This window comes from Melozone crissalis, unplaced genomic scaffold (genome assembly GCF_028551555.1).
Source record: "Melozone crissalis strain CALT ecotype California unplaced genomic scaffold, PUWL_Pcris_2 ptg000027l_1, whole genome shotgun sequence".
In the NCBI taxonomy this organism is placed as follows: Eukaryota; Metazoa; Chordata; class Aves; order Passeriformes; family Passerellidae; genus Melozone; species Melozone crissalis.
Window position 1 is genome coordinate 22,549,873 of NW_026535805.1, and position 16,271 is coordinate 22,566,143.

A 16,271-nucleotide genomic window follows, 5' to 3' on the forward strand; every position below is an offset into this window, starting at 1 on the left:
AGTGTTGGCTTTGGGTCAGTGATACTGTGTCTTAAACAGGTTCATCTGCAAAGTTAAAATCAATGCTAACTTTTCTTTGGATTGAAATTGATGGAAGCTGTTTTAAACTCATTTATTTCAGAAAGCTCAGAGTAATGGGCCTGAAAAACAAGAAAAAGAGGGAGTAATTCAGAATTTCAAGCGAACTCTCTCAAAAAAAGAAAAAAAGGAAAAAAAGAGGCGTGAAAAAGAGGCATTGCGACAAGCGTCAGATAAAGATGATAGACTTCTTCATGGGGATGATATGTAAGTGGCTTTAACTTATTTTTTAAAACTTAAATGATAGTTGTTTTTAAGTGCATTTGCAAAAGAAAGTGTGACATACAAACACATGCTAACTCTGCTTTCCCATGCTTTGCAGTATTGGAAATCATAATAAAGTAAATCATAATAAAGTTAGTTATGTAAAGTTTCTTTAATGTCTTTCCTCCTGTCCCGTGTTTAAGAAGTAGAAGACTTCTTGTTTTCTTTAAAAACAAGCAGCTAGTAGTCCTTAAATTTATATCAGGTGAGCATGGGTATATGAACAGCATTAACTATGTAGCAAAAGTGAAATCCATGTAGAAACCATCTTACAATAACTTAAATGAGCTCCTGTGTCTATGAATCCTGTTGTTTTTTTATCCTATGTGAAATAACAAGGATGTATCTATTTTAAGCTCTTAATGACATTCTTTTTATTTAAACTAACTTGGCAGTGAGAATTTTCGCCTTGCTGCTGAGGTTTACAAAGATATGCCTGAGACCAGCTTCACTCGCACAATATCCAATCCTGAGGTGGTCATGAAACGGCGACGACAGCAAAAACTAGAGAAGAGAATGCAGGAGTTTCGCAGTTCTGATGGCAGGCCAGACTCAGGTAGTTGAAGTTCTTCTGGTCAAGTTATAAACATTTTACCAAGAGAATATTCTTAAGGCCAGCAACTCCTGTAAATTTGACTTTTGCTTTCTCCAACATTTTTTGCACATGGCTATTTTATCTGGTGTGAAACTGAACAAAGGGTTTGTGAATGTAGGATTCCACAGGGGGATGTTCCATTGTGAGTACAAGTCAAAGCTTTCAGTGGTGGGCAGATTGAGAGAGAGTGTGCTCATTGAGCTTGCTTCCAGTAGTGCTAAACTGGGAAAAAGGAAGGATGGACTTAGCCTGGCAAACTGAGGAGGTTGGCTGAGATAACTGACATCCCTTGTACTAAGAATGAGCTGAATGACCTGATAGAAAATTCAATCAGTAGCGTAAATAAAGGATGTAAAGGATTGATTGTTCTGCCTAAACGATTCTGGTAGATCTTGTGAATAATAGTGATTAAGTATTTCTCATTCATGCAATGGGGACATAACAATGATTGTATATACACCATTAGAAAACAACAAGTGAAGCTATGTTAGAACTGCTAAAATCTGAAATTATTATCTGTTCATGGAAGAGTAGTGAAGAAAGAGTTAGAGATGTAGAGAGCATTGTCTTGAAGGAAATCTTAAATGGGCTTGTTAAAGAAAGGAGAGGTCAGCACAGCCTTCCTGACAAGATGGTAAAGGTCTGTTCATCAACCAGTCATTGACATTATTTCATTTTAACTTCATGCAATACTAAGCATGGTGAAACATTAGGAAAACACTTCATTAGATAAATTACAGAAATATCACTGGAGATTTTTACCAGTGGAGAGATAAATCTATTTTGGGGATATTACATAATTTTTCTTTTATTAGTAGAATAATGAAGTTATTTCTGAAAGGGTTTGTTCTTATATTCTGCTAGAAACATAATGAATTACTTTATGTCTGTCATTTTATTCTGTGGTTGCATTGTTAATTCCATTTGGTTTCCAAGGTGGGACGCTGAGAATTTATGCAGACAGTTTAAAACCAAATATACCGTACAAGACAATCCTGCTGTCCACTACAGATACTGCAGACTTTGCAGTTATTGAAGCACTGGAAAAATATGGCCTGGAAAAAGAAAATCCCAAGGATTATTGTATTGCTCGTGTAAGTTTCTAAAACACAATCTTCTCACATTTCAAGTTTGATTGTTTTTTTTTCTTGCAGTAGCTTCCAAGCTAAATGGAATGACTCAGACAGTTCTGTGACTAAATTCCCCCCCCCCCCCCCCCCCCCCAAAAAACCTAACAGCCTCAGGAATTGTGAAGTTGACATATCAGATTTTTTGTTTTTAAAACTTTATCCTTCCAGTTGTTTTGCTTGCTGTACAGGAAAACATTAATACTGAAAATGACATATTTCTTCATTGGGTGTTTTTATGGGTTTTATACCACTAAATGTGCTGGTGATTCACAGATGTATAAGCTAATAGTTCATCCTGTGCTACCTAAATCTGTGCACAAAACTATTTCCCTGAACTAAGAATGTCCTCTCTGAAGTGGAAGTGCTGAAGTGAGCTCCATTGTAAAAGGTGTATGTTGTGTGCTGTTTCCTTAAACCTTGCAGTGGTAGCTGACCCTCACTACAAATCAGAAAAGATTAAAGGGACGCTCTTCATTTCAGAATTTAATTATTTTAGGAGTTCTAAACGAATTGCATAGAATTGTTATTTCTTAGAGATGTGGCTTTAATCAAAAAGTCCCATGGGCACTACTGATTAAAGATTACAAACTTCTGACCATGTTGTCTTCTCAGGGAGAGCAGTGAGGCTTGAAAACAATATTTTTTGAGTTCAGTGTTTGATTACATTTTTGGTTATGATGTGTCTAATAAACTTGCATTTTTGCTCCTTAAAATGTTGGAAAAATGGGGAAAATATTTTGTTTCTTACAATACTATGGTGATTTGGGAGAATCATGGGCTACAGCAGAGACACTGAGACTAAATTTGGAAGATAGTTTTACTTCATTCTGCTTAGTACAGACTTATGATGCCTGAACTAAAAAATTAAAAAATCTTTGAGTATTAGGGAATTTTTTTGACTAATTGCACCTTTACCCAGGAAACTATTGAAAGTTATTCTTTTTGTAATGGTGGTGTTCCCCCTTAGATCCTATTTTCTGATCTTGTGTGGGGATGTTTAATGTAGACAATAGTGTGGGGAACCTTGCTTTGATCTTGGCAAAGGTTAATGAAGTCATTGCTGCAAAAGAAATGTTTTTTATATTAGTTTTTTGGGAAGCACTTCTGGAAAATATTTTGTGTTTCCTGAGTAGCACATCTTCATACAGTGTGTCTGAACTGATGTCAGTTGTGTGCTTATGTTTACATTTGACATACAGGAATGGTCTGTATTGACCAATAGCAGATCTGTTTCAATAACTCTTGCGTTTAGGAGACCTTATTTGCTCACAGTAAGTTGTTGTAGTTGGCTAAAATCTGCTTGGCCATCCTCTGCTGATACAATGCTTGGCTTTTAATATGTTAATTCTTCTTTTATTCATCAAGTTGAGTATTTTAAATCTAGATTTTAAAATCTACTTTTTTCCTGATGTTTTATAAAGCTGCTTTCCTTGCTTGAAACATGAAAATACCCAAGAATTAGCCTGATGTGTCTTTAATCACTGTTGTCTTTTTTGGAAACTCAGAAATGTACCACTAAATTTATCCAATGGCACTCCCTTTATACTGAAGTCTCACAGCTGTTCTCTGTCCCTGGTTTGGCTTTTGCCCCTGTTTTTCTGGCACTGTATGGTACTCGGTGTTAGACATGTCCTGCATGTGTTCTTATTCTTTACATTTTGCTAAGTTCAGCTATTATCAGTGGAACCTATAAGTTCAGTTTCTTACTGGTTGGGATTTTGAAACATTTTGTTCTCTTTGAGTGCCAGGTACAGTGTCTTCTCTGAAGATTTAAGCAGTTGGCATTTACTTAATTATTAAGATGAATTTTAAGTTACAGGACAAGACCATTGTAAGGCTGTATAAGTACCTGTAATAAAGATTACTCCTGAAGTTTCAGTTGAAAGATAAACATTGTAAGACTTTTCCATAACATTTTTGACAACTTTTATTGTAAATGGCATTTTCCTATTGGTTGTCTGCTTTCATACATTGGTTTGCAGTGTATCAGGCTGTACCTTTATTCCTGGTTCTAAAGTGCTTTTTTGTGTAAGCAAGTAGACACCAGTTTGTTCCAGTGTGTGTGTTTTGTTTCTTTCAGTTTGCTTGGTTTGAGTTTCCCTGAGTAATGTGGGGTTCACTGCACTTCTCTGAAGATGTCAAATTAATTAGACAGTCTTCCGAGCTACCTGTGCATATTCACTCAGGGCATTAGACTCCAGGCATGCAGCAAACCAGTTAACTCTTGAAAGCAGAATCTTGATTAGACTTTTGTTTTTGGCATGCACTTATTTTTTTACTTGAGGGTAAGGCATAAATAACTTCTTGTAATGTCAAGCAAAAATATGCATTTAATGGTGAGTAGTTTTATTGGGTTTTTTTAAGAAGTAGTCGTCACAGACATGAGACAATAAGTATTTTAGCAAGATCCAGTGGGGGATTTTGTAGGTTTTTTTGTGGTGTTGTTGCTGTTGTTTGCTTAGGTTTTCTTTTTTTTGGAGTTTGTTTTTTGGTTTGTTTTAGTAGGGGCATGCATGGAGCCTGCATTCCCAGCTTGTAAGGAAAACTGTAGATTAATCATGATAAGCAGATATACTCAAATATACTATAGATATGAGGGCTTTTACTTAAACATTAAAATTACAGAAGAGCTTATTGAAGACCTGTTGCAGCATGGAGTGTTCTCATGTGAGACTTTTTTTAAGGATGGGTCTGATAATTTGATCTCTAGTTATCACAGGAGGCTTAATACTCAAATACATGCCTTCTCTTACTTGTTTATTCCAACAAATGTTATGGAAGTCTGAAGTTGCTGTGGTCTTCATTTAAATTTCTTAGCTTGTATTTTCTGCACGTTTCACTGCATTTGGTTTTTCTTTGGTTTCCTTCCCAGTCCAGTATTGGTCAGGTCCTATTATTGCATGTATTTCATGCTTTGTAACTAGCTACCTTCTGTCTCAAGGGCTTTGGAATTTTAAGATTGTTGCTTCTTGAACATAGCTGGAAACACAGTGTTACCCTAATTATCCTGTATGTGTAATTGTTTTTGAAATCTGAGATGCGAAATAGAGCAGTTTAGCAGGATAAGGTTTGAGTGTAGATGTGTTTCTGTTTCCCTCTGGTTTATACATTTTAATTTTTTCCTTCTTTTATAATATCTTGTCTATTTGAAAATCTAATTAAAGATAATTTAATTAGTCCTATGTTTAGCCATGTTTTGCATAGAAAATGGTTTAGGGATTGCATACTTTTCATCTTAAATGTAGTTGTTTCCTGCCTGGAAGAAGATGAAAGGATGTTTGAGGTAGATCTGTGAGAACTTGGTTAATACAGAAATGGGTGTGGAAAGGAGGGAACAAATGAGAGTGCAAAGTCTCTAGAGGGCTGCAGTGTAGTAGGATGCTGTAGCCAATGGCTACATCACTTCAGAAGGTCTTACCTTGGTCATAGTTCAGAGATGGGAATAATTTGGAGTAGTTTGTTTAAAATAGAACTGTCTATGAATTTAAATAACATTATTAGGATTACAAGTGTGGGAGTACAACATATTTTATTTTATTTTTCGATTCAGCTTTGAAAGATCTGTCTTTAATAACTGTAATACTGCCTGTCATTGTTACTTGTTCTTGATCTCTGTGGGGAGCAGTAATGCATGAAATTACAGGCTGTGTCTCCTCTAAGATCAGATTTCATGAATCAAAGTTTCCCCTTTCCTCTGCCTTGTAAGGATATAGCTGTAAAAGGTAGCAACAGTCTGCAGTTCTGTTCCAAAAGTATTCTTGGTTTTGTTTCTTCCTTAGAGCTAGGCAGCATGAGGGCAGTTGTGTGAAATGCTCCAGTTGTGCCCTTAGTCCCTTGTGTAGAACAGGTAAATTTTGGGTAAGACAAAGATGCAGCAGGTGTAGCATAGTCTTTGCTGTGTCTTTTGTAAAGATATATACATGTTACATATAGCAGAATGGCATGAGCAAAATGAAATGCTGATTCCAGTGTGTGAAATAATAATGGAGCGTTCAGTTTTGTTTTTTGACTATCATCTCCACAGACTTTTTTTTTCTCTTGGCTGATGAGAAATTGAAATAACTTTTTTACTGAAAGAAGATCTTGCACACTTTAGGTGTAACATGTTGTTCTTTGCATTGTAGACTTACTTGGTGTTCTAGGAAGTGTGATTTAACTGTAGCAAGTGACTACAGTTGTGTATTCTAGCAAGTGAGGAGAGAGGAGTGTTAGAAAATCTTGGAAACAAAATACATTCCAAGTTACTGAATTCTTTGGCCTTATCTCTTGTTATAAATAACACACGCAAAAAAGTTATCAGAGAATATACCCTTGAATGTTCTAATTGTCCACTAACAGCTCTGAAAACTGACAATTCTTTTTTAGGTCATGCTGCCTCCTGGTGCTCAGCACTCCGATGATAAAGGTGCTAAAGAAACTATTCTTGATGATGATGAGTGTCCACTGCAGATATTCAGGGAGTGGCCTAGTGATAAAGGTATGTCCAAAAACATTTGAGATATTTTTGTGCCTGGGGTTGTAATCCATGTTGTGGAGCCCCTGTAAAGGAAGAAATTCTAACGTATATTTTGTGTGTTTGGGTGTGTTTTGGTTTTGGAAACTTAAAATACTAGGGAGTATTAGTTATTTACTGTTTCATTATGCACTGTTTGCATTATTACACCAGTAGGTGGTAGAAAGGTTTTGCATTTTGTCCTAAATTTTCTAAATTATTCCCTATACTGAAGTATGCTTTTAATCTGTATGTAGTGATTTTTAAGTTAAAACTATTCTAAAGAAGGGACAGGAATTTAGTAAGCTGAAAGTAGTCCTATGGGACACTTGCAGATAAATAGATGTTGGTTGTGTGCTTATGCAGTGGTGGTGTGACTCAAAGGATGATTAATCGTGTGTTTTAGGAATACTGGTGTTTCAGTTGAAAAGGCGGCCTCCTGATTATGTCCCAAAGAAAACCAGGAAGATCGCTGATGGAAAGCCATTGAAGGGGAAGGAAAGAGTTGATGGGTCTGGCTATGGCTCCTGCCTTCCTCCTGAGAAACTACCATACCTGGTAGAATTAAGCCCAGGTAAGAATTCTGGCTATCTAATAAGCTAAATCACATTATTATGTATTGATTTGGATTTTTCAAAAATAAGACATTCTTTGTAAGCATAAGGAACTCTGTGTGGCAGGAAGTCTGTGCTGCATGAGTTGTTCTTCTGATGTCAGATTCTGAATTGGAGGTTACAGTTCTAAAGGTAGAGGTGCATGTTGCTGTAATATCAAAATCTTAGCAGTAAATATTTGGAGTGAAAAAAGGGAAAAATTATTTACTAAGCTTATCTGATTTTGTTTACGTTCACAAGTATATTGTAGCATACGTGGCGTTTGACAGTGCCATACGTGGAAAATCACATTTTTTAACAGGACAAGAACATGAAGTTTTAAATCAAACTTAGATGTGAAACATTTTTCAGCCTATATAGAACTTTCTAATCATTACCAAGCTGAGTTTTATTTTGGCATAATTGGAACTTGCTGGGCTTTGTGGTAATTTGCAATTAATTTTATGATCTAGGAACAGCTGGGGTGGTTGTGTATACACAACTACTGATAAAACATACATGATTTATGCTCTTAATTTCTGTCATCCTCATGTTTATAGATTTGGATATGGACTTTTATTTTTGGTGATGGAGTTATACAGCTCTTCTTCCTATTAAGTGTAACCTGAGTACACTCAGATATTCATGTAAATGTTACAGTTTGAAGTCTGGTTGTGTACCTTTTGGGAAGCAAGGTTGGAAATTGGTGGTGAAACCTTTGCTGGATCAGAACTGCAAAAAAAAAGGTTAAGTTTATGGTCAAATAGTGTGGGAATTTTTTTTGTTTGTTTTAAATCCAGATGAAATTATCAGTACACAGAGTATATGAAACGTACTGTCATGTTCTGCAGATTGAGGTTTGGTTTCCATATTAATATTTTGAGTTCTTTTAATAGTACTGTTGATTTCTTTTCTTGTTCTCTTACTCTGTGGGATTTGTTGCTTTATCATTAAAATGTTGTTCTCAGGCAGTGGCTCAAGATGCCCATTAACAGAGAGAGTAAACCCAGTCTGCAGTGCCGCAGGTGCCAGTGCTGTGTGCTGAGCTTCACACATTGCCTCTGGGACTGACTTGTTGTTCGTGTTCTTCTTCTAACAGCTTGTTATCACTTCTCTAAACAATAAGGATTGTTTCATTCAGTAGCTTTGTAGTACTGATGTCTTTATATTCTGCACAGTTTCTAAAATGGAAAGAGTTTAATGAACTTCATCCTTATAAATTGAATAGGTGTTGTCTGGCTACAGTTTCACCCTTTCCTGTCTTTTCTTTTCTTGCCCTCCTGCGCATGTTCTGCATGGTATCTGTCCTGCTGATGCTGCCTTCACCTGGGTCCTCTGCATGTGTTTCTAACCCCAGGGAGAAGGAATCACTTTGCCTACTACAACTATCACACTTACGAAGGTAACGCTGTATTTGATAATCTTCTCTCATTAGCCACTAAAACCTTCTCTGACTATAAATCTTGAGTTTCTTTATGACAAATGAAGGACTATCTTATTTATCTTACGGGTTTTTTTCCAAGGGATTGCTTCTGTAATGTAGTTATCTATTTTGTTAGTTACCATTTAATTATTTTAATTGTTTGTTAGTTGCCATTTAATTATTTTAATTATTTGATTGGTGAACAAACATCAACTAGGTCATGAATATATTGTTTTCCAAAGAGTTCAACCTTCCAGCTAGAGTTAACAGCTAAATTTCAGAGGGTGGTTTACAAGCAATGTTGTAGTAAAACTAAAAGTTCTTTGATCTATCTGCTTGCAGAAATCATAGTTGAAATGGTTATTAGGTAAATGGCATGGAACTTAGCTGTCCTTTTCAGTATTTGACAGTAGATGAAGTCTGTGATGATTTTTATGGGAAATAGTGTTTTGAGCCCTGGCAGAATTACTTTGCTTTCTACTCTGTTGTGTTCCATAGCATCCTTTGGTGTTTCTGCTGCCTGGTTTGTCTGACATTAATGGTGTATGTCAAAGATTTAGCACTTCAGACAGTAGAGACTTGTTCATTTTTTGTAGTGCTCAAAATTGATAGCCCAATGTACAAATCATTATGGATCTTCAATTCTCCTTAGAGTTTAGAGTAATGTGCAGAGGTGTTCTGGTTTGACCGATCAAACAAGAATACAAAGCCATTCTCTTTTCATTGTGAAATGTCTGCCAAAATATTTTTTTATTTTATTACTTTTTTCCCCTGTTTCCTCACTTTATTTCTAGACTGCTGTAGAAGAACTACTTGTGGTTGTCAGTGCTGCTCACCCTTTCCTTTATGGTTGTGAAGTGTAGTACTGGGGTTTAAAGGACTGTATTCAAACTTGTGTCCAGTGCTCCATTATGTGAATTGAATTCAGACTTCCATTTTGTTAACATTGTTATTCCAGAGAGCAGAAAGGTTTCATAGAGTGTGCTGAACTAAAAATCATGGATGGGCTCTGCAGGAGCACTTGACCATTAATTAGGAAGATTGAAATTTGGTTGCATATCACTGGAGGGAAAAAAAAAAAGATAGCTTTTTAAATTTTTATCTCAGTGGACTTCATACTCTAGAGTCAGACTGTGTCTTTGGAAAAAAAAACACTTTATAATAGTTTTATTTATTACAGAAATAACTCCAGTGGAAATGTCCTCCTGTCAAAACAGAGGCTGTTTATATTTTTGCAGAAGAACCTAGCAGACTCACTTTCATGCCCTGTGCAATTGCACAAAATCATGAAGTTTGCTAGTGAAGTATGTCCAGCTTTTCCACTTCTCCACAGCTGCTGATGTTGCTGTTTGTACCACTGTTTCATTGACTGAAGATTACATTCTGTATGGTAGAGGATGAACTTCAGTAGCTTCTGGCTGTACATGTGGCAGCCAGCAATTGTCTCTGTATCCAAGTCACATGAATGAAACAGTAAACTGAGATGAATCTGATAGTAATAGAAATAAACTGAGTAGACTGAAATGACATTCAGCAGCACTTTGAATAGCTGATCCTGTCTGTCCTATCTGTGAATATGGTTTTTGATGAGTTCAGGAATGTTAATAACTTCAGTTGTACAATCATAATATTTAAAGGCTGAGAAAAATAGCAAACCCCCGTATTTTCAGATGTGAGCCTCAGATTCTACAAACCTGAAATTAAAATTACAAAGCATACATAAAAAATAAAAAGGCAACCCCATAAGGCTTTTTTCCTTGCTTCATCACAAAAAAGAGCATCTTTGAGCTGTAGAACAAATAGCAGTGAGAGATATGGAGGACATGGAGGTATAGCAACTTGGACAGAAGAATTGCAGAAGGTTGGAGAAGTGGAAAGCCTTGACCAGGGGGCTTTTCTGGTTAAGCTTCTTTCTGAGAACAGAACTGCAGTTTGTATAATACTTTTGCACATGAGTTTGTTGTCTGTTACAATAAAAAAAAGGTTTACTATTGGCTCTTTCTGCTGGAAGTGCATATCTTGCCTGAAATTTGAGAGTAGAATTATCTCCTGAGTTCAACATGGTGTTTCAGATCTGCCCAACCATCTGCTAAGCTTATTAGTGTTTAAACCCTTGGTAGTTAGGAACTTGTAGAGGAAATACGCTTTAAAAGTGTAGACTTAAACTAATTTTATCTCAATAGGTAAAGTCCATTGTGTGACCATTTTTCTTCAACTTTGGGCTAACTTGTTTTCTGTGAGCTGATTATCATCATTTGTTTTGGTCTGTGCTAAGTCATTACTATTTCCCAGCATTGTTTCAAGCACTGGACCAGTGAAATCAATTGAAGTTATAATTTTCAAAGTGGTGTAGGATTCACCTTTTGGTGAAGTAACAAATTTAAAATATATATCCATGAATAGTGCCTTGTCTTGTTTTTTTTTTATTGTTTAAAAAATACGTGTTTGTGTTCTAAACCACTGACTTGATGTCCTTACAGTGATTATTCACTTTTGTTCACTGCAGGCTTTTTTTATAACATTACTATTTAAAGTGTTTTTGACTTTGTGACTCTTACGTGCATAAATCAAGTGATGAAATCTGTTTGTAATGCATCATTTTCTAAGATCGGCCTTTGTGGACTCTTGTGGCCTGGGGAGTAGGGAGTAGGGCCTTCACCATGGGTATAGCAGAATATCTATCCTGCTGCAGTGAGTTATAAGGGATACACTCCAAATACTATTTAGGTGAGGTTCCAGCTGTTGGAAAACAGGAAATACACTTTACACTATAGTATAACACAACTATCCTTCCCTCATGCGTCCCTCCCCTAGAACAAAAAAGCCTTTCATCATTCTTAGGAGTTGTTGTAATTATCTTCAAGATTAAGATACCTTTTACTGTAGAAATTGGCTTTTAATACTGATGGAGTACAACAAATAACCCGAATAACTCTGAATAATTCCTTAAAATTTTCTCCTTTTTGTGGAGGAAATATTGCATTTGTATCTTGTGCTGTGGTTTTAATACAAGGTGTTCTGGGAGTTTACAACTAGATTTATAGAGCTTCTGTTTATATTCTTTCACATAAAAATTTGAAGATAACTTGTAGCCTGCTGCAGACAGTATCAATGTATGCGCCATGGCTTTAATAATATTCTCTATTGCTTTTTTGGAAATGACTTAAAATCATTGTTCATTTCCACAGGTAAGACATTCTTTGTCTTGCAGCCTGTCTTTTACTTTACTTTGGAGAAGAGATTGGAGAGTAGTTAGAAATGACAGTATTATTTCAGTTTCTGCTCATACTTAAAGTTGTACAGTTTTCTGGGAAGTGGAGAGTATTTATATGTATGGCAAAACCCATTTGTGATAGTCTGTGAAGGCACCAGCTAGATTGTGCACACTTTGTGCACACTTTGTATGTCCAGCATTTTTCTGAGGGGAGTAGGAAGTTGGACTTTATTTTTGACCTAATTTTCTGTGAGATGAAAAGATAAGTCAATGGAACTATAAAGACAAGGCCAGAAGTTCTAAAGTCCTGTATATTAAGACTAAATATCATAGGTAAACATTTTGTAGGATTGTCTTTTAATATTGCTCTAGTTCAGTATCTGATGAATTAGAAACAGTTTGGTACGTGGATCACTGGGCAGCAGATATTGCTGATAACGTGCACTTTAGTAAGATCAGTAAATACTATTAATGTGGAATCTGGAGGTATTTTATTTTCTTTATCTTCTAAACCCATACTGGTATACCCATATAAAATCTTAGAGATCTACAAAAACTGTTGCATTGCTTAAAGTACTAAGGAAATAGAAAAGGTTTTTCACGGTATGTTCAGAATAGTAGTTCATGATTACTTTATTCTTTGCATTTGTAGTGAACAGCTGCTCCAAGTAGGCTTTCTCTACTTTCAGGGTTCTTACATTATGAGGAACAACCAAGGTCCCTACAATCTTTAAACAATGCCACTTGGGTTTTCTTTTTTTTGTAAACATTGCTATTCTGACTAAGTTGCAGTAAATGTGGAGATACTGTGTGAATATTTGAACTTTATTAACTTACAAATTAATATTTGTCACTTGCTGTACAGATGGTTCTGACTCCAGAGATAAGCCAAAGCTCTATCGTCTACAATTAAGTGTCACTGAAGTTGGAACTGAAAAATTTGATGACAATTCGATTCAGGTATGGAAAAAGGCAGACTCACATTACAGTACTGATCTTGTCTCTGCTGTGTTGTATGTCATAGTGGAGTCTTAATAAAATATGCTGTAAATATGCTTCAAAGTTTGAAGGGTAAAATATTGCTGAAATTTTGTATTAATGGTAATAATTATCTTTTAATTTAGTAGCACTCTTGATTTAAGAGAAGGGTTTTATTATTTTAAGTCAAATTTTTATTTTTTAAGGGGTTTTCTTTTTTGTAACTGGATCAAAAAGTGCATATCAGTACTGCTTAATGGCTTTCAAGTCCTTGTCTCAATCCCATTGAGGTAGGATTTTTTAAGAGTATAAAACAAGCATATTTGTATGAAGTTCATGCCAGGGAGTTCCTTACAGTAGCCTGGGTCCATGTCAGTGCATTTAGTTGATTTATAATTAATTGCACTGTGAGATTGCATATAAAACAGCAAGTGGAAGAAAACAGTATATGACCAAAACAGTGAAAAGTTTTTCATTAAGGGATGTCTGCTGCACATGTTAGTTAAATATGTTTTATTATTCTTGTTGCATTGAAAAATGAAGTGAAACTCACTGATTTTAGTACCACTCATCTCTGTAAATTCATAATCAAATTTAAATAACCAGTCTGTAAATAGGTGTAGCTCCGTCTTAGTCTTTGGTTTTTTATTTCTGCTGCAGTATAATTAAATTTATTCTATGTTAATTAATTTTATTCCCAGTTATTTGGTCCAGGAATTCAGCCTCATCACTGTGACCTCACTAATATGGATGGTGTTGTTACTGTAACCCCAAGAAGCATTGATGCTGAAACCTATGTGGAAGGTCAGCGTATTTCAGAAACCACCATGCTGCAAAGTGGAATGAAGGTTCAGTTTGGGTCTTCTCATGTATTTAAGTTTGTGGATCCTACTCAGGACCATATTATTTCCAAAAGATCTACTGATGCAAGTCTTATGGTCAAAGGTCCAAGACACAAAACTGGGTGAGTAAATTTTATTTTCATCCTATTGAGGTTAGAATGAGAGCCTTGGGAAAAAATACATAATGAAAGCATTATAAATGGCCAGGGACTATTGTGTGAACTCATTTAAGTATATAATTTTAATACTTGAGCTCCACCTTGTGATTTTATGTAGGATTAGCAAGTGTCTTTTTCATTATGAATATTCAAACAAGTTTTCCTCATGTTCACTTCTGTCTGAAAAACACTATAATGCCTTATTTTCATATTTCATAGTTCATCCAAGCTCCAGGAAAAGTCAAGAAGTTGGTCAATGTTTTCAGAGAGTCTGGTTTTTGTTTTTTCTCAGATAATAACTTTCAAAATTCCTCTAGAAGGATTTGGAAGTGAAGTAATCATGAAATGAGACTGTTAAGATAGGGAACTATATGTCTCAAAATAACAACCACTTTTAGTAGTGGTTTCTGTGTTGCAAGGACTGACAGTCCAGAAGTCTACCCTGTTGTTTCTCATTCATATTTTTGATAGGTGCATAGTAAAAATACTGATCATGGATATTGTGACTCATAGGGGTTCAGATGTTTTGTTCAATGTCTATAGAAATACTCAGAAGAAACAATCTTAAAATGAGTTTGTATAGCAGGGGAAAAAGCAACATCCTATTTTCCATCTTCTCTGAGTCCAACTGAGGCTACTGTTGTTAATATACACATTATTGTATAATGTTATTCAGAAAAGTAACAAATTGGCTTGGAGATGAATGAAAGATACCTAGAAAAAGAAGCTTATCTGCTGAATTAATATAGATGTATGCTTTAAGTATTTTTATTTTTTCTCCACTGTGTTTTCTTATGGAAGGACACTGTGCTTTTTTTAGGCCCTGTCTGCAGGAAGACCTCCAGCCATGTGGTTGTCATGTAATATTCTTGCTTAAATCTTGAGTTCATCCTGCATTTAGCCTGCAGATCAATAGATAAGTGCTCTTGCAGATTTACAGTCAACTGGAAAGCATTGTATTACTGCAGAGCTTTATCTGGACAATAAAATCTATGGCAAAGGGCTGTTGCAGCTTGAACAATCAAATTTTTTTAAAAATCTTTAGGATAAGGAGATAGTAATATGCATTACTATGATTTATGAGTTATTTACATTATGTTGTACATTTAATACTAAAGACCTGAGTAAAAAATTGTAGCTAGTCTGTTGTAGTGAATGCAATGTGTATTTTTATTTTCTCACTTGACTGGGAAGATTAGCTATGAATCTGGCTTCTCACTTGACTGGGATCATTAGCTATGAATCTGGTTTTGCAAATGAAATTGTCTGTATAAATATTTTTAGGTTTTATTGATGTGAAGAAGTAATAGAGTATTTTAAAAAGTTAATATTAACTGGACTCATGGTATAATCCTTGAATTGTAATTTTAATTACTCTGTTCCTTGTTTATTAAATGTTGAACAGTATAATCTCTAAAACATACTGGAAATGTTATCTTGCTTGTAGAACTGTCCAGGAAACCACATTTGATCTGGAGGGAGATATTCACAGTGGAACAGCTTTACCAGCAAGCAAGGTATTGTATTATGGCTAAGCTAGCAATAAATAACAGCATGTGTAAGTTAAATCAAAATTACAACAGCAGTACTATTTAGGGAAGTGTGGCCAATTCATCAGTCTCCCCAGCTGTTTTTCCTTGTGAATGGGCTCAGACATTATATGCCTTGTTATTTTAGATTTGCTTTATTTTTTTCCCCAAAACCTTTTGTTTACATTTGTATTGGCATTGGGGATGCATCTCATGTCAAGAGTAGTAACATTTTTTAGAAAGAGAAGCTCTCCAAAGATGAAGTCATTTCTCCTCAAACTGACTTCTGGAAAGCAGATTACGTGCAGGTACAGATTCTTGTTAGAACTGGTACATTGTTACCTTGTGAGTGTAGCATATGGCTGTTGTCATTTGTGATGGGGTAAATAAATGTTTTATATAAAATGTGAAAGGGTGTTCAATTTTAATTTAACTAGGCTTTTAAAATTTAATGGATGTGACTTTAGACTTCAATAGAGCTCCTGTACACACATTGACTAAACAAACTGTCTCTGCAGTCATAATTATAAACATTTTATGAGGTGATAATCTTTTCATGCTTTCTTTCTGCACTTTCTGTTAATAGATTTTGTGTCAAAATTGCATTTTCCAAGAGCAAACAAAGAGTAAATGACACAATGGTTAATGCCTTACTTGCTATGATCACATGCCTCAGATGAAATGAGAGAATGAATTATTTCAGCAGTATGAAATGGAGTAATCTTCCCAGAACTGCATTCCATTTTATGTTTTATTTCTGCTATTACACAACTGAAATACTTGTAACTGTTTAGTGATATTCAGGTAGCAGTGTAGGTATTAATAACTCTGAAAGCTTTTGAATGTATTTTTAGTCTTATTTGTTTTCTTACCACAGTCTTTTGATTCAGTTTCTCTATTTTCTTTGTACTGTTGGGTAGTGCTTTTATCTTATAAGTGTTCTTCACGTACTTCTGATAGGAATTTTAATGGTAT

At 35.3% G+C, this 16,271-nt stretch overlaps 1 protein-coding gene across 20 annotated transcripts in view; it reads left to right on the plus strand.

The window, feature by feature from the left end:
- AFDN (afadin, adherens junction formation factor) overlaps positions 1-16,271 on the plus strand; it is a 115,675-nt gene that overhangs the window by 37,065 nt on the left and 62,339 nt on the right. For 15 of the 20 annotated variants that reach the window (XM_054279072.1, XM_054279089.1, XM_054279075.1 and 12 more), the window contains exons 4-12: positions 122-285; positions 738-898; positions 1,874-2,031; positions 6,433-6,544; positions 6,966-7,133; positions 8,510-8,554; positions 12,655-12,749; positions 13,469-13,731; positions 15,215-15,284. In XM_054279072.1, coding sequence (XP_054135047.1) covers positions 122-285; positions 738-898; positions 1,874-2,031; positions 6,433-6,544; positions 6,966-7,133; positions 8,510-8,554; positions 12,655-12,749; positions 13,469-13,731; positions 15,215-15,284 — 1,236 coding nt within the window. The remainder of the gene's footprint in view (positions 1-121; positions 286-737; positions 899-1,873; positions 2,032-6,432; positions 6,545-6,965; positions 7,134-8,509; positions 8,555-12,654; positions 12,750-13,468; positions 13,732-15,214; positions 15,285-16,271) is intronic. The other 5 variants (XM_054279082.1, XM_054279087.1, XM_054279088.1 and 2 more) reach the window with 1 other exon arrangement.